Here is a 27,246-nt window from a genome sequence, read left to right on the forward strand (position 1 = left end):
AGAATTTTGCAATCAGAAAATCTAGAAAAAAGCTATTTTAATTTCAGCCTACATGTAAGTTTTGTGTCATTTCAAAAAATAAAATGTTATTTTATGATATAGTATTGTTTTTATTTTAATTACATATGGGGGGGCACCATAATCTTTTCAGTGTTTAGGGCTTCTAAAGGTCTTAATCCAGCCCTGGTTCTTGTTAACCTTTGAGGATAGGACAAGAACCAATGGGCTTAATTTGCCTCAAAGGAAGTTTAGGTCGGACATTAGGAAAAACTTCCTATCAGGGTACTTAAGCACTGGAATAAATTGCCCAGAAAGGTTGTAGAATCTCCATCATTGAAGGTTTTTAAGAACAGGTTAGACAAACACCTGTCAGAGATTGTCTAGATAATATTTAGTCCTGCCTTAGTGCAGAGGACTGGACTAGAAGACATCTTGAAGTCCCTTCCAGTCCTAATGATTCTATGAAACTCCTCTTGTATTTCTGAAATATGTCATTATATACTATACTCTTGTTAAATATATTCAAGTATAATTAAATGCAGTAGAGATATTTTTTATTATTGCAGTAGAGAGTCTGTCAATGTGGGAAATGTCAGGAGCATGTATCCATTCTAAGGCATACTGCAGGCATAAGTATAAGTTGGAAAGATAGTCATGTCACACAACCAGGATTTTGCTTACCTTTCTGAAACAGAATTTCTGCTTCCAAATCTAATTCTCTTGTTGCAGATGTTCTGCAAAGGTCCAATGCTGTTTCTAAGTGACTGAGAGCAGGTAACCATTGTAATGGATTCTCTCTTTTAGATGTGCAAGCTACTTCTTGAGCTAATGCATGTGCTGAAAGGAAAACATTTTAGGCAGGCTTTGGTAAATCGTTTATCAAACAACACAAATACTGTAAAAAGGAAATAACTTCCTGGCAACGAGAATTATTTTACAGTACTAAACTCCAAAAATCTAAATGGTACAAATATTTTCAGTGAGGTCCTGTGGAGCTGAGAGATCATTAAGATCTTTCAAAACAAACCATCCTGGAAAAAAAAAAAGGGACTTGTGGCACCTAAGAGACTAACCAATTTATTTGAGCATTAGCTTTCATGAGCTACAGCTCACTTCATCCGATGAAGGGAGCTGTAGCTCACGAAAGCTTATGCTCAAATAAATTGGTTAGTCTCTAAGGTGCCACAAGTCCTTCTTTTCTTTTTGCGGATACAGACTAACACGGCTGCTACTCTGAAACCATCTTGCATGGCTCGGTTCACATGGGTCACAGGAACCAGACCTTGCAGAGGACATTTGGAAGGACTGGCAGTGAATCATTCCCTAGTTGCACTTGAACTTCAGATTCTATACAAAACCAACTTTGCCAGGAATCTCCAAATGTCAAAGCCCCTTTTGCACCCTTCAGATCTAGAGGCTTCTTTGACATTTTCCATGGAACTCTGCAAAGCTTATCTATTCTCCTAGGCTTTTCCTAAAAGTTTAGGCTGAAGGGTAAACACTGACCAAATGAGGTCATTATTTTGCTGGGTGATTTATATTGTGTGAACTGGAATTATATGGATGGTAAGTCACTGTACCTGGAACTCTTCTCTTTATTTTTGTATATTTTAAACATTTGTACAAGCACCTTTGGGAATACAACTTTAATGAAGAGAAAGAAAAGAACCGGAGCTACTGAGATTACATCATCATTAAAGTTACAAGATCTTGGTTCCAGTTCACACTGTAAATACCATACTGTAGAGTCAAATGTGCATATAGTGTCTCACATCACATATGGGCAGCTGAACCATCAAATACCATTTGAAACACTGACATTGCATTTCCCGCTCTCCCCCATGGTTATTGTAGGCGGTCACAGTATTGCCACCCGTACTTCTGCACTGCCTTCAGAACTGGGCCCTCGAACAGCAACCACCACTCTCCAGCCACCCAACTCTGCAGGCAGCAGCACAGAGGTAAGGGTGGCAATTCCATATCATGCCATTCTTACTTCTGTGCTGCTGCTGCTGGCAGTGCTGTCTTCAGAGCTGGGCTCTCGGCCAGAAGCTGCCACTCTCTGGCTATCCAGCTCCGAAGACAGCACTGCCATCAGTAGCAGTGCAGAAGTAGGGGTGGCAATAATGCAACCCTCCTATAATAACCTTGCAACTCCCCCACATTCCCCTTTTGAGTCAGGACCCCTTCAGTTACAACACCATAAAATTTCAGATTTAAATATCTGAAATCATGAAATGTATGATTTTTAAAATCCTATGACCGTGAAATTGACCAAAATGGACTGTGAAATTGGTGGGGGCCTAACTATATCATAGCCATCTTTGTGAACCAAAGAGACCACTCTGCCTTGTCCTAAATACTGATATCTGTAATCTACCATGATTCAGATACTATACCAGTGGTGGGCAACCTACGGGCTGTGTGTGGCCCACGGGCCGCAGGTTGCCCACCACTGCACTACACCAAAAGACAATTGGCAGGAGGGAATATGCAGACAAGATTAATATTGTTTGTGTAACTTTAGCTATGAATGTCCTGACTTTTTAAACATTTGGCTTTTTACTGACAGAGGTCCAGTAATGATTTAATTTAATTTAATTTAAACATCAAACAGAGTTTAAAGCTTTTTTCTGAGTATATTCAGTACATTTCCAAGTAATGTGCCAAAAAATATCATGCACTGCTAGTTACACTGGACAAATGAAGCAGAATTTATTTGTTCATTAACAGCTCACACACAGCATTAAACATTATAACTTATTTTATTGAGAGAAGGAATATTGGCCCAGATTATCTCCTATTCTTTTTTAAAAAATGTTTAGTTACCATAACAACTGTTCTCTGAGATGACTCCCCATGGGGATCCATACATTAGGGAGTTGGAATATATATGGGCAATTCTCAGAGAATAAATGCTGTGTGTGGCACTCAGCATGGTATTGTTAACTTCTGCTTGGAAAGAATGAAAGTTATTAATTTAAAACTACACATTGCACTTGGCAGTTGTATACATAACACTCAGAAAAGCAAAATAAATGGATATGTGAATGCAAACTATACGGGATATAGTAACATGCATTATACAAAACTATAATATTTATGAAAAATCATATTTTTAAAATGTTTATGGTTGTTGTAATAGTTGTACCTTGTCTGTATAGTTGTTTTGCTATTTGCAATGACTGTTTCCATTTACTGAAGATTTCAGAAGGAAATATTTTCTTCACATTTTTACCATTACTTAATGAAAAATTGATGTAATTCATACCCCTCTGGTACTATTTCAGTTAATCTGATATTAGTTTTCAACTATTCATCAGACCCATTACTGCAACAATGTACTTGATTTTTCTTACCAATTCTCATTTTGACTTTTGCCAGTACGTTGATAGCTGGCAAGTAATTATTTTTCAAAGGAACCACAGGACTTGTCAATGCAGGGTCTTCTATGCACTGTTCGATTGGTTCTCCAAGGGTAAAAATCTAGTAAAAATGTATTTTATAAAGATAATTATACACAATACAAACCATGTGATCCATATTATATATATCCAGGTTGCAATTCTGCACTTTGAATGTATACAAGGGTCTGCGCTCATAGATCCAAAGACCCACTGACTGACTTCACTATGTCTTATGAAAGCGCACTGAAGAAGGGCTTGATACTCCTGAACTGCTGAATTAACACCAAGTGTCCTCTCCATTGAGAAGAAAGTTCCTCTAAGTTGGGTACTTCAAATTGTATCCCAGATGGGACAGACACAAGGTTAATGAGCTCATGATCAGGTTTACAAGTCTCAGCCTCTGAAACAGGATAAGGGCTCCAGAAGCAAATTCCCTCACACCAGAAAGTCATCAAGAAACAGAACCTCTGATACCTTAGTTCTGGAGATGGAATGCTGCTACTGCCAGACTTGGAGAAAAGATCTTGAAGCCAGTGAGAGACTGTCTCACAATAATATAAATTCATGTGCCAAAACTACAAGCACTGTTGACATAGGGGGAGTCAATACAATTAGGAACTGCAGTTATGTAGGCTGTAAAACTATTCAGGTTAGCAAGTTCCACAGGTGGAATTCTAAGAGGACAGAGTGGTCCATTTCATTCTTGATCATATAGGTTGGGGGACAACAATTTAATAGTTTAAGCCACTGCATGTCTACACTTAAGGAAGGAGAGAGTTTAATCTGAAAGCTTCTTTTGTGAACCAGTATCAGTAGAGTGGGCAGAAAATGAAGAAGGGCATGTCTACTTCCAAATAACGAAGGAAATAGAATATTGCTATAAACTTATGTTACAGGTGTTATGCCTTTAGATGAATTTTAACTGTATGTAAAATCACTTTATTTACACCATTTCAGTTTATTTTTGTGAATATCTATAAATACAAAATATTGCTATTTTATACTTGATTTCTGGTTTGGTTTCAGTCCAGATTTTCAGAGGTGTGGAGCACACTTTGACTTCAGTGGGAGCTGTGGGTACTCAACATCCTTGAAAATCAGGCCATTTATTTCAGTACCTACATAGGGATTTGGGTGCCTAAGTGCTTATCCATTTCAAAATGACACAGGATAGTATTCAAAGTACAGATTATCTACATCTGCATCTAACCCTTGTTGAGTCTGTAGGAATTTGGTAACTATAATTTTGTACATTGTATAATCTGAAGGAAATTGGATTATATGCCCCCTTTCTTTCCAATGAGTTGCTAAAATCGTTTCCAGAGTATGTCACAAATGAGACCAGTATGAGGAGTTTGCAAATCGCATGAAACTAACATAAATCACAACATACCCTCACCTGTTTAATGGTAAATTTGTGAGCCAGAATTAACAAATTTAATCGTTCGACTGCAGAAGAGTGATGCTCTGTGTCCTCATCCGTTTGTGTTGTCAATATGTCAGCCAGCAGAAGCATACTTTTCACTAGTGTTAAAGAAGCCATTGGGGAAATAAATGGCTTTTCTTGGAGTAAATTGATTATATCCTATTTAAACACAGATAAAATAAACCAATTTAACCAATGTTATTGTTTGTTTATAAAGACACAAATAGAATGAAAAAGTATGTTTATATTCACATTATCTAAGAGGTATTAACTATTTCAGGATTATTTTGTCCTGGCAGCAGTTTTATTTGGCAAAAACCAAAAAAATTAACAACTGTTCTTTGTTTTCATTCAAACCTGCAGAAGAAGCTGAATGCCGGTCACTGGGCGCCTTTCTTGCAGGTCAAGTATAACAGCTTGCACCATCACTTCAGCCTGTGTCTCAATGTCACTGAAGGCCTCTGCTTCTATTATTACTTCATTTATTAGACTTGAGCAATCATTCATGTCATTTTCTAAAACAAATAAGGCGATTAAAAATAAAAGTTATTTTACAGTACCTTTCTCTTCCAAACTTTAAGGTTGCATCCACTCTGAAAAATGACTATAAAAGTGATATAATGGGCTTCCATGTTTATTGTGTTTCACTGATTTCAATATCAAATGTGTTCAATTTACAAGAAAAAATGGTTTGTTTTCAAATTGTCAACATTGCCAACACACAAGTTGGGTTCTTTTCTTCTGAGGTATCAGTACAAGTAATGAAGATTCTGCAAGCCTGAGGATATTCTCCAATTACACCTGCTCAACTCCACTATTGTCTTCAAAAATCTTCTGCCAGTTACAACTTTGAAACTCCATTATCCTTTATATGGGCTGCACAGGTGCAATTCAGAGCAGAGTTGGCCTGCAGACCTATGTTAGTAGAGATGATACTCATGCCAGAAAGACCACAGCTTCAGAGCTCTTGTTGAGCTTGTACGACTTGAAGTAGGAAAAACATCAGCTCAATTTACAACTAAAAAAATTCAGTCTGGAATCAATAAGACACAATAAATGTTCCTGTTTTACAGTCACCTTTCAGAGTGGAAGTAGAATTATATATAAATTGTAAATACATAATTTTAACATATATATTAATGTACATGTATATATAATGCAATATAGTTAACACCAATACATCATTGTGTAACTGATGAAATATTAACTAACAATCTTATGTACAAAAAAAATTCCCTAGCAATTTTGTGCAATTAGTGGCATAAAGTATTTTTATACTGTCATGCTCAAATGCCTGGAAATAAAAGAAACTGGAACAGAACATTTCCATTTATAGGAGCTATATAAAGTCAGCACAGCAGAGGCTTATTTGAGGTTTGTTCAAAATAGAGATATGTAGCAGCAATAAATTTTAAAAATTAAGTGCGCCTATTTAACTTAATTGCTTTAAAGCACATCGATTTTTTTATTACATACTTGATTTTTCAGAAGGTAATGAGCATTAAATGAGCCTTCTTTGATTTAATGGCTTATACTTTATAAACTAGAGGGAAAGACCAAATTCAGAAACAGAATATTTTCCTGGCTGTATTGGCTGAATTCAGTATAAACAGTTGTTTACTGATAGTGCTAACATCAATATTTTATTATTTGTACTGTAGTAGAGATTGGGATCAGAGGACCATTATGCTGGGCACTATACAAACACCCAAGAACATATGGTCCCTGTCTAACGAGCTTACAATCTAAAATACTGAAGCAAAGACAGTAGTACCTTTCATGTCACAAATGCCACGGATCTGCGCTGTTAGTGCAGTCACTAATGCCATGCGACATCTCAGCCACAGACGTATGTTCATATGTTCTTGTGCTATTACATTGCAAGGCAACGGAGTACTGTCTACATAAGAATCCTGGTCATATTTCCAAAGTCAATAAAAAAAAATTATTCTGTGAATAAACTACTTTAACACAAACAATGCAGAACTGTTTGTGTTAGTTTCTGTATTTGTTAGTATAATATAAATCAAAATAATACAAATATTTTAAAAATAGCATAGTTATAATTAAAAGTTTATTCAGTTTGGCTCAATCATTTTTATTACAGATGTCAATTTTTGATTTATTAAGTTAAAACCCGATGAAATAATGAAATCTACAATGAAAATTAAACTGTGGTAATGTGAGAACAAATAAATATGTAATATGTGTAGAATATGTGCCAGTGATGAGCACGTGATAAATTCAAGGACCAGGTGATAAAGAGCATTTGTTATACACTTTTGATCACCTCATCTGCAGTCTGCCCATTAATCCACTGAGACTAATTCTAACATTTCAGATGTCTAAGGCACCTCAAGCAGCTGTCTTCCAAAACAAAACCTACCACAGAGTTCTGGCTCCCAAGCCAATCTTGTATACCACCTCCAATCCATTACAAATAGCTTTTCTGAGACTGTGTTCTGCAGCCCAGATGTCAATAGCTTGTGCCATCAGAACACAAGAGATGAGCATGGCCAGAGCTTGTTGTTTAGCCAGTATCACAATTATATACTTCAACTCACATTCTGCTTTTAGTGACACCCATTCAACATAAATGGCTTGCATGTTTGCAAAGATTGATGAAAATTAGATATAAGGCTGGATTTTGACCTTCAAAATCAGTTTCCTTTAACGATATTTTATGTTGAGAGCCTTAACAATTTTAATTGTCACTGCTGGAGCTACAATATGTGGGACTGTCAAGATAATAAAAGACCTCAGTCAAAATTCTGTCAATCCTTAGACAAGTATTGAGAATTAGGAGATTTGATCAGACACTCTAATTTTAGATCTCAGTGGTGATGTGTACTTCTCTCTCAGGCTCTTCCAGTGAAATGCTCTCACTCAATACATTTGCTTATACAATTTACGTATAGTAAAGTCAATCACGTATTTATTATATAGCATCTAAAAGTGTCTGAAGAGGTTTGAAGTTCAAATCTATATTTTACAGTATAAAAGAAAATCCTGGATTTGTATACTGTAGCACAACTACTGGGAGGAGGTTAGGTCAATACAACAAGGTATTTCTCTGGTGGTCTTTTTTCTTGTTTTGCTTTGCTTTTTTTTTTTTATGGGGTTTATAGGCAGAGGAAATGTTGATGCTAAAATATGCAACATGAAAAAGCATCCTAATTGCATTTACAATACTCCCACAGCATATTAACTACCTATGATGGCAATTAAAAGTCAATGTTTAACAACAGTAACCATACAGAGTTATCAGATATATCAGACCTCTCCTATACTAAGACTAAAAGTAAATTTAATACTTCAGATACCACTGCTTAATAGCTGTAGATAAATGCATGAATGGTGATCACCGCACCAGCATTTCTAAAAGAGGTTCAGCAGTGTGCTCAATTTGACATTTTGATGCAAGACTTTACATAGCAAGCAAACAATAATTTACAAAGTAAATCTGTATCAATACATACTCGATGCTCTGTTTGCTGTATATTTAGCTGAATATGTGGAACATTCTTCCTGAAAATGATTGCATCCTGAAGAAGTCGAATTGCAGAGAAAGCCAAAGCAGCACTGATAGGGAACATATTGTTAAAAAACAAAAGTATGTATCATTTTATGCTTTTATGTAATCATTCTGATGTCTAGACCATTTCTGATTGTGAATCAGCAGTTATAGACTAGATTTTTCTTAATTAATACAAAAAATGTATCTATAGCACATACTGAATTTACAAAAACAATGAGGAGTCCGGTGGCACCTTAAAGACTAACAGATTTATTTGGGCATAAGCTTTCATTGGTAAAAAAACCACTTCTATGCAGAGTTATTTCCTGTGGCCACCAAGCTCCCCTCACCCACTGCCCCCTCTCCCCCAGCGCGCTGCGTCCTGGCTCCTCTGCCTACCTCCAGGTGCTTCCTGCCGCCAAACAGCTGTTTGGCGGCACTTAGCGCTTTCCAGGAAGGAGCGGGGAGGAGACAGAGAAGAGGCAGGGTGGGGCAGGGATTTGGGGAAGGGGTTGGAATGGGAGCAGGGAAGGGGTGGGAAGAGGCGGGGCAGAGTCGGGGCCTCATGGAAGGGGTGGAGTGGGGGCGGGGCCAAGGGCTTTTGTATCTTTGTATGAAAAGGTGTCGGTAATACAGCCCTTCAGCCAATGTACTAGTCCTCATGTGGCCCTCATGGTGATTTGAGTTTGAGATCCCTGGCTTAAAGTCAGACAAACCTGTTAATAGAGGCTGTACCATTTTCTGCATGCTAGGAAAGGAGAGGACACACCCTTCTTCCCTGGTATCCCTTTGTAATTATACCTCAGGCTTTTGCCAAGTCCCTGTAGAGAGGCTTCTCTCTTCCCAAGATTGAACCAAGAGACTTCCTTTACATAGTCTCCAGTGAGCAGTCACATGGTATTTGGAAGTTGCCCCCTCACCATCATTCAACGTTGCTAGAGACTGACTTTCAGTAACCTTTAATATAAAAGGGCTGTAACAGGCACACTGAGAAGCACATACATGCAACCCAAGGCCCAGTGCTCTATGAACCACAGTACTGTGAACATCAAGTGTTCAAAAATCATCAGTCAGCGCTCCCCTCCCCCCGACATCATGAGATTGGCTTGAAAATAATAAATGATGGGCTTTTTTTCTTTGCCTTCTGGTTTCTGAGCCTGTAGACTGCACTTGGGTCACATTTTCAAGATTTTCTTTGCAACCACGAGGGCAATAAACTTCATTTTTAAAAAACCTAAAAGGTAAGATTCTTGTGCAACCTAGTTCTAGCAGTTAGGGCATTAGGAAAAAATATGAGTGTTGGTAACACTCTAATTAAACAGTGCTTCTTTGAAAAAGAGAGGACTTACCAGCTACACTGATATTTTATGACTGAAAAGGAATCTCCAACAATTGCAGATATAGATGGAAATCCCACATTTTGTCAAAAGAATGAAGGTATTTTCAAGACAGGAAAATGTTTGGGAAACTGATCTAGTGGGAAAATCTTTTCTAGCAAATGCTCTTGAGCCAAACATAGGCGCACCCTCCAGAGAATGTGCTCCTTGTAACAGCTGTCCCCAACTTTCTACTGAATCAGAGCTACAAGCAACAATGTCACACGTGTAGTTACACCATATGAGTTATATGTATTTTTCCAACCTTCCCATCTTTCACCACACTTCTGAAATGTTATTGCTTTTCTGTGATATTGAACAATGCAAAGTATTTCCAAGCTACCATAACTCAAAAGGCAAAAGCTCCAACTTCTTGTTGGAAGGCATAAAACTATTCCACAAATTAATTGTTCAAAAATGATAAGCCAGGTTAATTTACACTGCGGCCTCTTTGCACAGCTCTGGCAATGTAAAGCTGCCTTAAAGTGAGAGTAAATATAATTTAAGGCCTCTAAATACTGTAAATGGGAATCAGACTGTGAAATTTGAAAAATGCTAGATTGAACGTTCTAGAAGACACAGTCCTTTATTTATGCAGAAAACAGACAAAGGATGAATAGCAGTATTCTAAGATTACTCACATACTCCTACCAATATGTGTCAACTGCACACTGGACTGACTTAATCGATTCAGTACACAAAGAGCCTCAAACAGTAATGAAAACTAAGAAAGCGGTTTTGTAGTACTTGTGGCACCTTAGAGACTAACAACAAAAGCTTATGCTCAAATAAATTTGTTAGTCTCTAAGGTGCCACAAGTCCTCCTTTTCTTTTTGCAAATACAGACTAACACAGCTGCTACTCTGAAACCCGTTTTAGTAGTGCTTAGTCTTCCCACTCTTCCCAACTGAATCCTTAAAGACTGATTTGCCACCACTTTATTCCAGTTTTACATAATGGTGAAGAACTACCTACGTCCTGTACCTTGTGAGTAGTCCCATTGAGTTCAATGGGATTACTCTTGTGTATAAAGGTACTCAAGGCTATCAGTGTTTTTCAGGATAGGGACTGTAATGGGGAAGACACCCAGTGAGGCCAGTGATGGGGCTGGTATGGTACTGGAGGCGAGTTCTGCCTAGACCAGACATTCCAGTCCTTTCACTTGTTATGAGAATGGAAATGGTTCCTGAAGGAGGCCCTGGACTCCCTGAAGTGGAAAAAGAAGGAACTCACTTCAGAATCCGAGGTGGCGGCAGAGAACTGTGAAGCCAGGGTGGTGCAGTACCGGGCAGCATATCCACAAATCAGGTTTGTGATCTATGATGCAACTATGGTACTGGCAGCAGTATTGAGGGTTTCCTAATCTGAGGTGGCGCAGTTACTTACGGTAGTCTCTGAGCCAACACTAAGGAGATTCAAGAAAGCAGTACAGGACTCGAGGTCACAAGGACCAAAACAGATCCAAATGTTGGCGGCAACATATGCATCACTTGTGTGATGGTTCCACATGGCACTGTTGGTCTGGATGGTTGGCAAGGGCGGTACCAAAAAGCTCAGCAGACCTTATGCAGCTTTGTAGGCCTCCAGAGTGGTCAGTACCAAAAGGGGCCTTTGCCCTCACATCCCCACGCTCAGCAATGATGGCTCCACCATCTGCACTGATGAAGTAACTGATCTCAGTGGCCCCAGAATGGGTACTAGAGTCAATGGCTTTGCTCATGAGATCCACTAAACTGCAGTACCGGGGAGTGGTCGGCCAGAGGGTACACTGTACTTTCAATACAAAACTGGCTAACTTCTGCAGCCAAAAAGTCCCGTACAGAGGAGTTTGATGAAGTCAAAGCTGTCCTCTTCTTAGGCTTCAGCAGCTGAGGGTGCTCCAAGTGCTTGTACCTCTTTGAAGACTGTCCTGGTTAGTGGAATTGTCACAAGGTTCATTTACCACTGCTGGCCACTGTGGGGAATAGCTCTGCCAGTCTGCACCCTCCCTCCAGTGGTGTCTTCTCCCATCTTGTCTCATTCTGCTGCCTCGCTCATTCCCAGATCTGCAGCTTCCTCTTCATGGCTTGGCCCTCCAGCCAGATCATTAAAGTCTTCCCCTCTGGAGAATTCAAAGTCCTTCCAGAGCCTGTTGTCTAGCTGGTGTCTCCACTGCGCTGTGCCACTACCCAACGGCTGGTAAGGGAACCCAGACTCACCCTCTACACAGGGTTTCAGCCCAGGGACCCTATAACATGCAGCCAAAGGCTATATCTCCTTAGTCCTTGCTGCAGTTTCATGGGCTTCTTCCTACCTTACTAGCTACTCCCCTCCCTGAGTTTGCCACCCTCCAACTCCCTCTACTCAGGGAGTGACTGTAGCCTACTTCCTTGCAACCCTTTACACCCTTGCAATAGCCAGCTACTTGGTTATATACTGGCCCCACCTGTTCCTAATTAGTGGCCTGCTCCCTGGCTCCTCCTCCAGGTGCACCTGGGGGATTTAAATGGCCTGCCTGGCCACCTTAACCCCTTCCAACCCAGTGTGGGACAGATGCCCTGTCATAGGAATCTCCTCCTGTGTCTGTCTACAGGTAAGGCCAGGGGAGCACTTCTGAAAGGAGTGGTCAAGGAACTCCCTCAATCTGACTGATCTGGTTCTGATGCTGGGCAAAGGGCAGCCTCCATGGGGATGTATCTGAAATACTCTTATTTTTGTTTCCTTGTTCTAGTCTTGAAACCCTGGCAGTCTGGATTCCCGTCCCTGACGTGGCTCTTACCCAAATACTTCAAACAGCAGGAGTCAGGGTCACTCATAGATTCACAGGCATTGGTTTGTGACCCCTGGAGCAGGGCTTGAAGCCAAGGGCCCTTGGCATAAGCTTCCCAAAGCCCAGATCCACTAACTATTGACATTAAGGATATAAAAGGAAAACAAAAACAAAAGGAAAAAGAGGTCCAAGGAAACAAAATGAGTATCACTAACTACAACTAGGCTAACTACTAATTATCAAAAACTAGAAATAGGAACAAGTACACTCTAAGAACAGACAGTAAGAAGGAACTGAAGGATGGGCAGGGCAGTTCTGCCTTTTATACCCGCAACTCAGAGCAGGAGGCAGAGGTGTGGCACCCCTCTATTGCTTGGGAAAACTCTCTGGCATTGGTGTGCAAGGCACACACACATCTAGTGTAATGGACATATGCAAACATTTTAAGATTAAGTACCGTACTTCCTTCCTGACCACTTTGGATCACTGAACCACCCATCTATAAGGCCGACTGAACATCTACCCCGCATTGGAGAGCCCCAAAAGATAATCAGCAAATGCTTGACACACACTGGTATCCCTAACACCGTAAAAAGGGGTTCCAGTCTGAAGCAAATTGTAAGCCAAGAGAGAAACAATACGTAGTTGGATACTGACAAGAGAGTTTCATAAAACTGACATAGCAATCAAAAGGGTAGAGCAGTCATCGCATACTGGTCAGTTATTTCTCTTGGGGAAATTTACAGCAGCATTAATCTGCTTGACAGGAACAGTGAACCACAAGGATTACATGAGGAGAAATGTCCACAGGCAGTCTACAAGTTCTCATTTCCGCATCTACACTAAATACCTTATTAACTCTGATACAAAAGCACCAGTCCTGCTGCCTGGACTTCAGGGAAACTTCTGTCTTCTTTTAAATAATCTAAAGAAAATTCAGCTGAAAGATTATATAGTTGTGCTATCTCAATGTCTTCAGCTAATTTGTGAACGTTTGTACAGCATTTTGAAGATGGAGAATGGTAGATAAGTCCAATGTATAATTAGTATTAGTCCATGTATTTAAGAGAAAATCTTCTCTTTGGTAGGCTGTGAGTCAAGGCTACATGATGATTCAGCTGGATGACAGACAATTTATTAGAACACCAGAAAGAGGAATTGCAGTTCAGCATGATAATAGTGGGAGAATGGAACGGTAAACTAAAACACGAGTGATTAGCCCATAAAGGGGTGACAAGCTAAGCTTAAATCTCTAGTTAACAGCCCACTGCAATGCAAATACTGTTTACATCAAATAAAAGACCTAGCTAAAGGGAAGAGGTAGACATTATCAAAAACAAATAATACTGTAATAAAATCATCATTCTTATAAAAATAGATTAATCTATTTTATTTTATACTAAGCAGGTAATAAGCAGGAACATTTTCCCAAATTAAACATTAATGTGATACGAAGATGATTATACAGAAGCTTCTATGAATAATTTGTATCTCTATTGTGCTTGATATTTCTAAAGTAATGGAAAACCTCAATTTTATGAAGGTCTCAAAGGTCACCAGAAATTTTCACAAAATTTGAGGTTTAGAAATTATGGGGAAATCTGAAAGTCATGAAAATACAACAGTATTCTACACAATACTATTAATTCAATTTAAAAATGCAAATATACTTCAGTGCAATTAATATCTAATTCATTTAAATATATTAAAGCTATATTAATACAATTAGAACAGCTCTAAAATCTAGTATTACAATTCAGATCTAACATCAATGAGTAAATCTGACGTAAATCTGATGTAAATCTGAATGTTCTCTTAGGCCAGGGACACAAAGGCATTTTAAAATAAACCAATTTCATAAATTCAGAAAAAAAGATTTTGCACAAAAAGATGTTCTCTCTATACTAAAATTATACCAAAAATAGGAAGGCATCTGCTAAAATTTCCAGACTCTTATTTTCAGTAAAAACCCTGGGTGTATTTTTTTTATTCTGCAAAATATTATATCACAAACACTCTATCTGGAGCAACTGATATGTCAAATATTGATGTTTTTTTTAAATGAAATAGACAATAGAATCCTAATGCAATTTGCCATGCACACAAATGACCACACGACATCTTAAGTAGGGGTGGATATTGTCTGGCTTGCTGGGGGAAGGAGTATAGCACTTTATGGGTGCGGGATGAGAGAGAAGCTCAATAGATGCTGCAAAAGTGAGTGAGTCAGCTTGGCAACGCTGACGTGTCCCCCAGGAACTAGAAGGGCTTGGGAATTGATAAAGGGCAAGCCTGGAGGGAGAAGCCTGTTTTCCTCAGACCAGGCTCAGCAGCACCCACATCCTTCCCGTTGGAGGTGGCAAAATGCCAAATTTGGTCAGGACCTGCTGTGGGCTTTGTGCTAATTGTTCCTTTCTAGGGAGTCTGGGAAGGATGTTTTCCCTTACCACAAGATTGGCCAAGGTAGAAAGTGGGGGGGCTTCGCCTTCCCCACAGCAGGCTCAGGGAGAGCTTTGTTATGGTGAATAGGGAAGGAGTTAGGCTATGCTGTCACAACTCATTATATAAGTGTGGGATGGGTGTCCAGTGCAGGTACTCCATAGGGAAGTGACATAGTGACCAGATAAATGGCTTGGTAAAGGACCTTAAAAGGAGATGTTTGTTAAAGGAGTGGAACAGGGGAGGTTCAGGGCTCCTATGACTGGCACGACAGGGAGCCAACCCCCCTTCCTTATAGCCCACCTTACCCTTCCTTCGGGGGCGGGAGTGGCAAGGTCCCAGCAATGAGTTGGCTGGGGGGCCTCGATGGAAAAAAAGCAGGGAGGCTTGCAGAAGCCCTCAGGTAGATATTGAAATGATCATGGAGTTACCTGCACTGGACACTTATCTGCCGGGTAGTCCCAGACATCTAGTAATAAAGTTGCAGCCTGATTAAAATAATATCAAGTGTCTCCTGTCCTTCTTTTGGTATAGACGGGCAATTATTGTTGTTACTTCCGGTAGCTTTTAATGTTTGAAATGTATGAGTATCTTTGAAAGCAAAGAGGATAGTTGTTTTTTTTTTTGGGTGGGGGGGAGTTAATCTTACATTCAGCAAGCTGCAATGTATTCTGGTCATTTACCTGAAAGCAGTTTGATGTCTCTGCTGAGAAATAACTGCAAGCTGAAGCTTGGCCTCAATAACAGTCTCTAATTCTACAGCAGAACAGTGAGAAATCTTCCTGTCATATTCATTCAGTATGTTGGCTACAAGAGAGTTAAGCCTTTCTTCAGCTTCTGTCAGTAAAATCCCCTATGAGAAGAACATCACAACATCATGTAATTTCAAGAAATAATACAAATAATAGAAAGACGCTTAAAAAGTTCCCTGTTATTGTCCAGGACTTTCCATACTTTGAAATAGGCCAACATGAATATAAGGCACTATTTCTGTAGGCAAGATTATTTTTTTGATCTGGTTATAAACTCAAAGAACAGGAAGTAGCACTGCATACTTAACTGGCAATATTGTAATTTATGACTCTAAGCACAATACTCTAATTTATTACTCCAAGCACCAGAAGATATAGTACTGTATATCTTAATAAAATATAATTAGAAATTATTCAGTTAAATATTTTTCATTCTTATCTTTATATCATACAGTTCAGGATTCAGTAATTTTCAATTGTAAATAAAATAATAAAAGAGCAATTGTTCATATTGAAAGAAACCTATTATTATCTAAATATAACCTCGTTATAATTAATGAGTACAGTATATATCCTGAAAGTCCCTGAGTAGTTTGCAGGCCCTCGGATTCACATTAAGTAAAGCTGCAGGAGACCTTGGAAAAACCAGATCAGAAAGAAATTTCACTTTAAACTAAAAACTTGTCAACCTCAGGACTCTAGGAAGAGTTAAGTTAAAAGTCATAGGAACATGTCATGCCATCCGTTTTTAAGCAGAACTCCACAATGACCTCAAAAGGGTGCTCTTCTTAAAAATCCATGGTATCATAGGGCTCAAAGGAAACATCAGAAGCGTCAAATCTGTATTATGCCTCTCAAGTGTTTTGTAGTCTCTAAAAGAAGAGCACTCTTCCAACTCATTTAAAAATTATATATGGCATGTTTTCAAGTATGGAGCAGCATAGTATTACTTTCTAGTTGCCAACTAAACAACATAGGAATTGCCCTACTGCATCAGGCCCAAAGTTCATCTAGACAGTTATTCTGTCTCTGATAGTGGCCAACTGTGTCAGAGGTAGGTGTAAGAACCCTGCAGTGGTCAAATAAGGGATAATTTTTCCTCCCACCTCTGAATAGTTAGAGATTGGGATAAACCATGATGCATGAGGTTTAATATCTAAGATAAGCAATAAACAATTAGGTGAGGTAATAAGCAATAGCCTGATTTCCAGGGTAAAGGATCATAGATAGAGGATGATTAATTTGCCAGGAGAGAACAGGCAACTGACACTAGAATGACTACTTTCTCTCACTATCTATTTCTTTACCTTTTCCATGGATTTGGCAGAATTCATACAGGCAGCAATTAATGCCTATCAAGAGCATCAGTAAGTTTATTCAAAATGTTTTAAATCTTTATTTTTCTTTGTCATATCCCTGGAGCTGTAATTTCTTAAACTACACAACAAAATGAAAATGAAATGCTTCTCTTTTAAAAGCCTTGTCAAAGGTTCTAGAGAATTAATTTCTATTTATCCAGTATATTATCCCATCAAAATAACTCAGATATGTCCTGCAGGGACCACCTCTAAAGGTGAATGGGTACATTAGTTCTCATGTCCAAGTTAGTCCCAAGCCTCTCTGTTGAAACAGAGGGGGCTCCTAGTTGCTAGTCCATGCCAGGCATAGATTAAGGCAGGGGTCCCTGGCCAATTTGGAGGCCCCACAGGAAAAATGGGTGTCCCAGCCCCAGAAGAAGCCCCTACCGGGTCACCCCAAGCCCCAGCAGCAGCCATAGGGGAAGAAGCTCTGAGCCTGGGCACCCAGAGACTGGCTGCAGCCGCGGGACTGAAGCCTCAAGCCTGGGAAGCCCTGAGTCTGGACTGCCCCGAGCCGCAGCTGGAGTGGCTGAGGGTGCAGAAGCTCCAAGCCCAGGCTTCCCCGGCTGGAGCGGCTGGGGGACGGAAGTACCTAGCCCAGGCTTCCCCGACTGCAACTGGCAGGCGCACAAGCCCCTAATCTTGGGGCTTCCTCTGCAGCTCCTATTGGCCGCAAACTGCAGAGGTGGCGCCTGCGGATGGGGCAGTGGACAGAGCTGCCTGGCCACGGCTCCACATAGGAGCCAGAGGGAGGAAATTCTGCTGCTTTCGGGAGCTGCTTCAAGTAAGTGCCGCCGAAAGCTTGCACCCTTGCCCCACTCCCAGGCTGCAAAACCCTGTCCCAGCCCTGATCCCCCTCCCCGCCTCCAAACCCCTCGGTCCCAGCCAGGAGCACCCTCCTACACCCCAAACTGCTATCCCTAGCCCCACCCACGTCTGCACCTCCAGTCAGAGCCCTCACACACACCTACATCTCCTGCCCCAGCCCAGAGCCCCCTCTAATACTCCGAACTCCTTAGCCCCAGCCCTGAGCCCCCTCCTGCACGTCATCCTTGGCCCCACATCAGAGCCCACACCCCCACCCTGAGCCCTCACCCGCGCACACACCCCACTGCCTGCCCCAGCCTGGAGCTCCCTCCCGCATCCTGAACCCCTCATTTCTGGCCCCACCCTGGAACCTGCACCCCCAGCCCAGAGCCCATACCTCCTCCCACACCCCCACCCCCTGCCTCAGCCCAGACCCCCCCCTCCCATACTCCAAACCCCTCAGTCCCAGGCTGGAGCACCCTCCTACCCCCCAAGCCCCTCATCCCCAACCCCACTCCAGAATCTGCACCCCCAGCCAGAGCTGTCACACACCCCCATACCCCAACCTCCTGCCTCAGCCCAGAGCCCACTCCCATACTCCAAACCCCTCGGCTCCACCCCCCCAGCCCCCTCCTGTACCTCAAACCTCTCATCCAGGGCCCCACCACAGAGCCTGCACCCACAGCCAGAGCCCTCACCCCCTCCTACACCCCAGCCCCCTGAGCCAGCCCAGTGAAAATGAGCAAGTGAGTGAGGGTGGGGAGAGCAAGCAACAGAGGGGAGATGGAGTGAGCTGGGGGCAGGGCCTCAGAGAAGGGGTGAGGCATGGCTTGGCCTCAGAGGAGGAGTGGGGCAGAGGTGGGGCAAGGGTGTTCGGTTTTGTGTGAGTAGAAAGTTGGCAACCCTAGTGAGGGCAGAAGCCCAGAGCCCAGGATGCCCCAGCTGTAGCCACTGGAAGCAGAATCTCCAGTCCGGCAAGAGTCACTGCGGGAGGAAGCCTCGAGCTTGGTGCCTGGTGCTGTGGCAGAAGCCACTGGGGACGGCGGAGGGGGGGTGAAACGGAAGCCTGGAGCCCAGCTCCAGGGCTGCTGCAGCGTAGAAGTGAGGGTATACCACTCTCATTTCTGCGCTGCCTCTGTAGGTGGGTCTGATCTCCCCACCAAGGGCGGCCATGCAGAGAAGGACAATTCCTGTCCCTCCCTAGCGCGGCCGGAATAGCAGCTAGGAGCCGTGGGTTCCCAGCAGCAGAAGAGATCAGATTTCATGGGGGAGGGCTGATTTCACGGTCCATGACATTTTTCATGGCCATGAAATTGGTAGGACACTACCTATAGCTACTAACAGCTTGGGTCACATTAGAACCAGTGACCTAGAAAGTAGAGACTCTTTAACTCATTTCCAGTTCCCTACATCATCTAGTCCCCACAGTATAATTTCGGCTACATAGGAAATATATCATTTGATGAATAGTGGATTGTTTCCTAAACAACAAAATTACCTTTAGCATAGCCATATTTAATTCGTCTTTACATCTGACCAGCTGTATAATAATGCTGCTTTGTTCCTGGTGTCTTGTAACTTCTGCATTAACTGGCAAATAACATTTGTAAAAGCAAAGGATAGCAGTTAAATTCCAAGAAAGACTTCAACTTACAAAGGAGCAGAGCTGAGCAAATAATTCTCAATAATTTGAAGAATCTATCTTATTTTTCTATTCACTGAATATTCATGAGAAATTCATGACTGTTCTCAAACATATTTCTTATTTACATTTGTTCTACCATCCTGCCAAACTTTTTATACTTCACACATCTCAGGTGCAACTACAGGGCTCTCCGTTTAGAGATTGGGGGATTTTTTGGGGGGGAAGGGGGGCGGGGGGAATTTGGAAAAACCTCCAATCCCACAAGAGCTAGCCCCATGAAGAAAAGGACTGAGCCTGCAACTGCCAATGAGGAAGAGTAGAGCAGTTAGGCATAGTTTATATATAACAAACTAAATCCAACAATCTTTGGAACAAACAAAGCATGTCTTTCTCCTCATTGTGACCATTTTGTTTGTTCCCATATCTACTTCTCTGTCTTCAACTTTTTATACTGTAAGATCTTGGGGACATGAACTATCTCTTATGTTTGGAGAGGGCCCCAACATATCTTGGGAGATCCCAGAATATATATAATTAATAGTAATAAGTGAAGCATTCTGACTATGAAAGGAAAATAAATAGGTGACCACATCATGATCTAAAGAGTATCTTCTGGTGGGTAATTTACTAAAAAGAAAAGGAAGCCAGTCATTCATCTCCCAAGATGAAAAAATGGATACTCATTTGGAAGAAAGTGATCAGGAAATGTTAAAACAGTACAAAGCACAAAAAGCCAGAGGATCCACCAACAATAATGTATCTATAAAAACAAGTAAGAATGAAAGGCAACTCTAAATTAAATTTAAATATGAAATTTTAACTATAAAAATTTGAAAACTTATATGTTTAAACTTTCTAAAATAAAAAATAAACGTTTACATTTTCAGCAAGACATAATATGAATATTCTTTAAAATGCATCAGTATAATGTGTACAGAAATGCTAAAAATGATAAAATTATACATGAAACAAGCTGGAGAATAAAATCAAATGATGATCAGACTTTTTCATGACAATTATAATTACTTTTTATGCTTGACTCCATGATTCTGCTTGGCTTTTTTAAGCTAGTGTTATCCACAGAATAGATTGTTTTAATCACTTTTTCAGGAATGCTATTTATTGTTGCCGAAAGACAAATGATGAAATGCATTTTGGCCAAAGTTAATTTATTCATGATTTGTTGATCACACATTGAAACCACAGCTGGAGGTAGACTCCAATTAAATAAGTCTTCTAGTACCTACAAGCAAAGTAAATAATTTGAATTCATATGCAATTACATGCCAACCACCATATTTGAATTCAATAAAAGAAATGTGTACTCCACTTCAATTAATGACATTCATGAAAATACAAGTAGATATGACTATGACTCATACTAGATAATATAATATTTGTCACCATGGAGGAATTGGTGTTTTTCTTCCCACAATGTTTTTCTGCCAAGTGGTCGCATATGGGAGAGCCTGACAGGTGAGTTTCCCGCTGGAGGAGAAAATCAATGACAGAGGCCGGATATTTCCATAATTTGTTCTATTTACAAAGTATGTATCTGTCCTTGAACAGAGGTAGTCACAAATAGTATACAATTAAACTTCTATATCAGTAATCTCAGCCAAAATCCCAATTCTGCTCCCAGACTTTATTCTTGTTAGAGAGATTAAGGCAGGGAGCAAACTCACATTATTTGTAACCCCCCACAGCAAAAAAAAACCCCTGCATCACAAAACTAACAATACTGTGTACTTGCTACACAACTTTGTATTTTTCATTCTACTCTCTGTAAATGCTTCCTTAATTATTACTAATAATAATTATAACTTTTTAGCTCTTCATAAATATTAAATTTTGTATCAAACCTCTGTATATCTATCTATCTTCCTACTGTATTTTCCACTGCATGCATCTGATGAAGCGGGCTTTAGCCCACAAAAGCTTATGCTCAAATAAATTTGTTAGTCTCTAAGGTGCCACAAGTACTCCTCGTTCTTTCTGCTGATACAGACTAACACGGCTACCACTCCAAAAGCTAGAAGAGGTTCTTAATATAGTACCATGAAGTATATAAATAGCAGAACTAACTAAATCAAATCTCAAGATAGAGCCACAGTGATCCTGTGGAGATTCTTCAGCTTTGGTCATGTCAAATCTCTGTCAGTTTTCTCATTTGGTAAACTGGCAATAATAATACTAACTGAATAATCCAAGAACTTTGCGATTATTGTATGTATTTGATTCCTTTAACCAATTTTAAGTCTCTCTTCTTTTCGCTTATAAATAAACCTTTAGATATTAGATACTAAAGGATTGGCAACAGCATAATTATAGGGTAAGATCTAAGTTATATATTGACCTGGGTGTGTGGCTAGTCCTCTGGAACCAGAAGAGCCCTTTGGTTGATGAAACTGGTTTTAAATAACCACTTATCATTAACTCTAGTGCCTGGGAGTCGAAACAAGGACTGGAATACCTAAGGAGGCTGCAGTTCTGACTTCTTGTTAGCCAGTGTGGTAAGACAGAAATTTACTTCTGTTGCTTGTTTGGTATTTCTCATGGAAGAATAACCACCAGTTTTGCAGTGTGTCTGCCCTATTTCTTAGCAGTTTGTCCTGAATCTGGTATTCTCAGTTGTGACACACCGAGGAACGGTGAGACTAACTTCTATCCAAAGAGGCCTATTGTGAAATGTAATGTATATGAAGTGCTAAAGAGTGTTATTATTAACATAAAATAATAAATAATAATAAAAGGAAACATTTACAGAGGCATATAATGGACAATACAAAGTTATATAGAAATCACAGGAATAGGTATATTCTCCAGGTCACATAATTCCTATTGACTCTTACAGGTACTATGCAGGTGAATAATCATGCTCTGAACTAACATTTTAGTTCTTGGAGATAAAGTTGTTTTCTTACCTGTAAGTTTGCATTCGTCAGGAGGGGTTTCGATGAGTCGAATTTCTGAAAAGACTGGAATTAAAATGTAACAATGAATGATGAATGAGTTGCTGATGCTCTTACAAGGAACTTGGGGGAAACCAGTGTAGTGGTACAGTGTCACATGCTATATTGTCATGTAAGCCTCAGTTCAGAAATGCATTTAATCATATGTTCAAATGCAGTTGACTTCAGTAGGGCTGAGCACACGCTTAAGTGCTGCTCTGAATAATGAAGGTTCCCAGAGGGCCAAAGAAAATATCATTAATGGTACTGGTGTCCTTTAAGGCCCAATCTAGTGGGGGTGCAATATGTTCACTCTCTTTCGGAAACACTGGTATCTTACTCTTGCACGACTTTCAGCTTCTTAACCCATGAAGTGTCTCCCTATGGTATTTGTTTGAAAGAAACATTGGAAATTTTAAATAAGATCACCTTTCTGTCTGAACACTTTTCATTTAAGCAATGTTTCATATGAAACCTAAGATTACTACACATTAAAATGGGGGAAAGGAAGATGTTTTTCTCTTTTTTTTAGATTATTTAATTTACGTTTGACATTTTGTATATTTTCAGCTTTTTTGTAATCCGTTTTCCTTAGCCCTGATTCTGGTCTCAATAACACTTGTGGAAAGGAAATCAGAATCCAGCCTTTTGTGCATTTGATGTCACTGCCTCTGCAGTCAGTTTCACTGGTTCCCCACAATCAGTCATTTTCCCCTGTTGCCTGTGTTAGCTTTTCACACAAACAGAGGAATAAAACATTTTAAAAAAAGAGGACCATGTAATTGTAATGCTACAAAATTTTCAAGGAACTTGGGGCCACATTTGGTATGTAAAAGTAATTTGTACTCATCTTTCCAGAATAACAGTGGCCCTTTTAAAAGGGCTACAAGCTTCTCCTATAGTGAAATGCTAAAAATGGTAACCAAATATTAATAGGAAGAGAGGAAGCTAATGTTAACTGAAGGCAATTAAAGAACTCAAGTAGTGAAAAGATACGATTTGTAATGTGTTTGTTTATTTTTAATCTAGCATGGGTGATTCTAATCCTCAAATGACAAACAACAGAACTAATCAGGCTATCAGACCTTTGTTTTGGACACCGAAGTATATACACACACTTACACACACACTTCTTTACATGAGATTACAGGAAAGGAATGTTAAAGTTGCAAAATAAAATGTTTCAAGATCAGGAGATGCCCAAGTGCATACATCCTTAACTCTGTCCCTTTGTGCATATGCATTATAAGAAAGGGTGAAATCCTAGCATCACTAAAGTCAATGGGAATTTTGCCATAGACTGAAATAAGGCTAGGATTTCACCCATAGTCTTAAACTACATGGTCACATACTACTTTTCCCTGCAAGACGCCTGCCTTACTCATTGTATAGTCTGGACGGAACTCAGTGAACAAGGAAGGTATTCAAACTTTATTTTTGTCTTCACTGTTCAATGACCGGTTCTCTCCCTCATTCAGTGCACGATACCTAAACTGCTTATTGCGTGATGCTGGAGTACTAGTAATTTCAGGAACTAGTAATGGCTCTACTGCTTGTAAAGGTTTTTGATCATTATAATTCAATGAAGGAGAACCAAGTGTTATAGTTTCGTGGCATATGAGGGTACAAATATAATTCAAGCATGCATATTTTACCATCATTTTCCCAATAAGTCTGTAGCCCGCAGGTACTTTCCAGGGAATTTTTTTGCCATGATTGAGCAGACACAGTTCATGGAAAGCCTCCGCAAAAAATCCTAAGTCTGTAAGTACTTTAATCTTTAAAGAAAAAAGAAACTGAGATTTAGTTTTAGTGTCTTTTCTTAGTCATTCCATTTACTTACAATAAAATATATTAAAAAGGGAAATCGTCAAGTAATTTTGACCCAAATTTTGACCACTGGACACAATTTAATGGAGAATGTTCATTGCTAGACAGCAATCCTGTATGTCTTGTACTGAATAAATGAACCCAAAAGCTGAAGATTTCATGTAACAACAATAAAACAAACAACCTTTCTCCAAAACTGAAAAAAAAAAAAAAACGTTCTCCATAATCCTCATCATTTCCTTGAGTCATCCAAACTCTAGAATAGTTAAGCTTTCACTTACAAGTTATGTTATTTTAAAAAATGCACTCACACTAAGATTTAAAGAACTTTAGCAGGAGTACAAATGAAGTGACAAAACTATTCCAAAAGTTACGACAAAGTTCTTGACGACGTTACTGGTGTTGACAGTGAGTAAGGAAGTGAATAAGGACAGCCACGCCACGTACACGTAACTTTAAAAAAAATTAAAAAGAGCAGGAGAGGGGAAAATCAATGTTTGCCAAAGAAAAAGGCCAGACTCAGAAGGGAATATGTTATGTTCATATTTTTGACTATTGTAGGAGTCTTGATTAGTAAAGACAGTAATAAAAATAAGTGATTTCAATTACAAAGGACTCTCAGTCCATCAAGATGCTCATTGAGAGAAAAATATTGAACAAGAATTCAAGTATAAAATATTTCTTTTACAGTTCATGGCACAGTGTTATATACCAAGGAACAGTAAATCAATTACATTTAGTAATAAAGTTAAATGAAATGTTTATTTCAAAATGGAATACGTTGTAGCAGCTAGAAGGTTTATTACATTACCTTGAGGATTCTTCCTTCAATACATTTAACCGGGTCCCGACAAATTTCAGAAACAAAGTATTGGTACAATGTGAACAATGGCAAAACCTGCAGAAAAAAATGTTAGGTGGTCTAGACATAAAAGCCAGAAAGTCTGCCAACACAAAAATACAGTACTGCGAAGACTGTACATTAAAGAAAACACAGGAAAGTAGCCTAAGTTACAGTGGTAATACTTCCACTGCCATCCTGGCTTGACATCTTCTTCAGAACCGCTTCTCTTGTGTTCTGTGAAGAATGGATACTTTACAAAATTCTGTAAATGGCTAAAGCCAATCCTACTATTCTTAGAGCACTATCTTTCATCTGATCAATACAACAGACTTTAAAGTTTCCTCAAAATTATCCTCTTAGCTCAGGCGTGTTTGATGTACCATAGGAGAGTACATCTACTTGAATGAATTTAGTACACAGGGTTGCTCAAATAGTCTGCACTCACCAAAAATTTTCTAAAACAATAACTAAAAGGATAAAAGTATACCTATGACATTATAAAATATTAAACACCTAGTCAAATATAATAATGTTCTAATTTAAACTATTTAGATTACAATACAAATTGAATCCTGACAAGGCTCAGTTGAGTTGAATCTGCTTATCCAACAGTGAATTTGTCTCTTGATCTAAATTATTTTTATTAGACAAAGTTAATAAAAGGTAAATGCTCGATCCTATAATCTTTACTTATGTGATTAATATTTAACTATCCAAACAGTCCCATTAATTTCAATTCAACTTCTGATCTAAGGGTAACTCACACAAAAAAGTATAATGTACTACGACCCAGTCCTGCAATCATAAATAAACATTGTTCACTATTTTAAAGATTAAAATATACTCAGGTTAAAAATCATATTTGGATTAACATTGAAAGAACTTTTGTAATCTGATTTACTGTTCACCACTTATACTGTTTGTTTTCTTTTTAATTTTCTTTCAGGGTGGACAATGAAAACAAGCTAGGCAGTGTTACTTTGGTTTATAGTTATTTTCTTGTCAGTATCACTTTACGGTTCTCATGAACTAGTTTAATAGTTCTGTGTCTGAATTACAAAGTCCTCAAGGGAATCTTAGTCTCTTCTTAAAATGTTTTCTCTGCAAATTTAAAGTATTTCTGAAAAAATATATTCTGTAAAATATTATTTTATCAAACCAAAATCTGGAGCCAAATTTGACCTCACTTTAAGTGTGCTTTAATGGTGTCCGTTGTCTAAAACAGTCCCACAACTGATTACACTGTACAATAGAGTGGAAATGTAGCTCTTGATCTGCTGGTACTGCTATTGCAGTGCCTCTGATCCATGGCCTACTAGCTACTCTACCTGATACAGGAGCAATGTGTCTATAAATGTGCAGAAAGAGGTATGTGATTAGCAATCTGCTCTCTGAGATAGATAAGCAGGTGAGAGTATGTGTTTCATTAAAGTAGGAGAGAAAGAGGCAATCTGTATAGAATAAAATTAACCTGGGGGCTAGGAGGGGACATAATTAAAGTGGGAAATGGGAAAGAACTTGGTGGAGGGCAGGGGTACAGACGAGAGCCTTGCAGCAGGACCTGCTGCCATAACAGTGGAAGCAGGTAAAATGTACTTTGTTACAGGTGCAATTGGGTGGGCAAAAAAAAGAGACTGTGGTAATTTGCAGGAAAACACTAAATCTCCAGTCAGTTTGTCATAAATAGAATTTCAGCAAAGTAAAGCAAGTTTTTCTTTTTTTTTTAAATAAAGGTTTCAATACTTAAATTTAAGCGAGGGATCAAAAGAAATTTGCTGTCTATTATAACAGGAGTTAAAATATTTTTACATAGTTTAAACAAGATTTGTTTTATTCTTTTAGTGATAAAAATTGTGTCTAAATTCCATTTGTATATATATTAACCAACTTTAAAAAAAAATAGCATAGGAGAATCTGTCTTTCTTGTGGGATTTGCGGGATCTAAGATTTTTGTGGGTGAGAATGGGATAAAAACGCAAGAAAGAATGCGGGAGCGGGTGGGAGTGGTATTGTAGGGCAGGACGGAAGCAGGATTAAAGAAACAGTCACTTGCAGGGCTCTAGTAAAGATAATTAATTAGGGAAGGAAGTGGTGAAGACAGATCTTTAAGAGAAGGAAGAGGAAATGAGAGTGAGGAAAATAAAA

General features: G+C 39.4%; 1 protein-coding gene across 1 annotated transcript in view; it reads right to left on the minus strand.

Annotated features, from left to right (window-relative positions):
- Positions 1-27,246, minus strand: part of CFAP54 (cilia and flagella associated protein 54) — a 207,597-nt gene that overhangs the window by 44,117 nt on the left and 136,234 nt on the right. The window contains exons 47-58 of the mRNA XM_073327473.1: positions 25,069-25,155; positions 24,083-24,205; positions 22,401-22,454; positions 20,503-20,719; positions 19,330-19,421; positions 15,598-15,767; positions 8,313-8,415; positions 6,608-6,746; positions 5,191-5,348; positions 4,807-4,992; positions 3,360-3,486; positions 682-837 (exon numbers count right to left, since the gene is read on the minus strand). Of these exons, the coding sequence (XP_073183574.1) occupies positions 682-837; positions 3,360-3,486; positions 4,807-4,992; positions 5,191-5,348; positions 6,608-6,746; positions 8,313-8,415; positions 15,598-15,767; positions 19,330-19,421; positions 20,503-20,719; positions 22,401-22,454; positions 24,083-24,205; positions 25,069-25,155 (1,612 nt within the window). The remainder of the gene's footprint in view (positions 1-681; positions 838-3,359; positions 3,487-4,806; positions 4,993-5,190; positions 5,349-6,607; positions 6,747-8,312; positions 8,416-15,597; positions 15,768-19,329; positions 19,422-20,502; positions 20,720-22,400; positions 22,455-24,082; positions 24,206-25,068; positions 25,156-27,246) is intronic.

The sequence above is a fragment of the Lepidochelys kempii genome, chromosome 1 (assembly GCF_965140265.1).
Source record: "Lepidochelys kempii isolate rLepKem1 chromosome 1, rLepKem1.hap2, whole genome shotgun sequence".
NCBI lineage: Eukaryota > Metazoa > Chordata > Testudines > Cheloniidae > Lepidochelys > Lepidochelys kempii.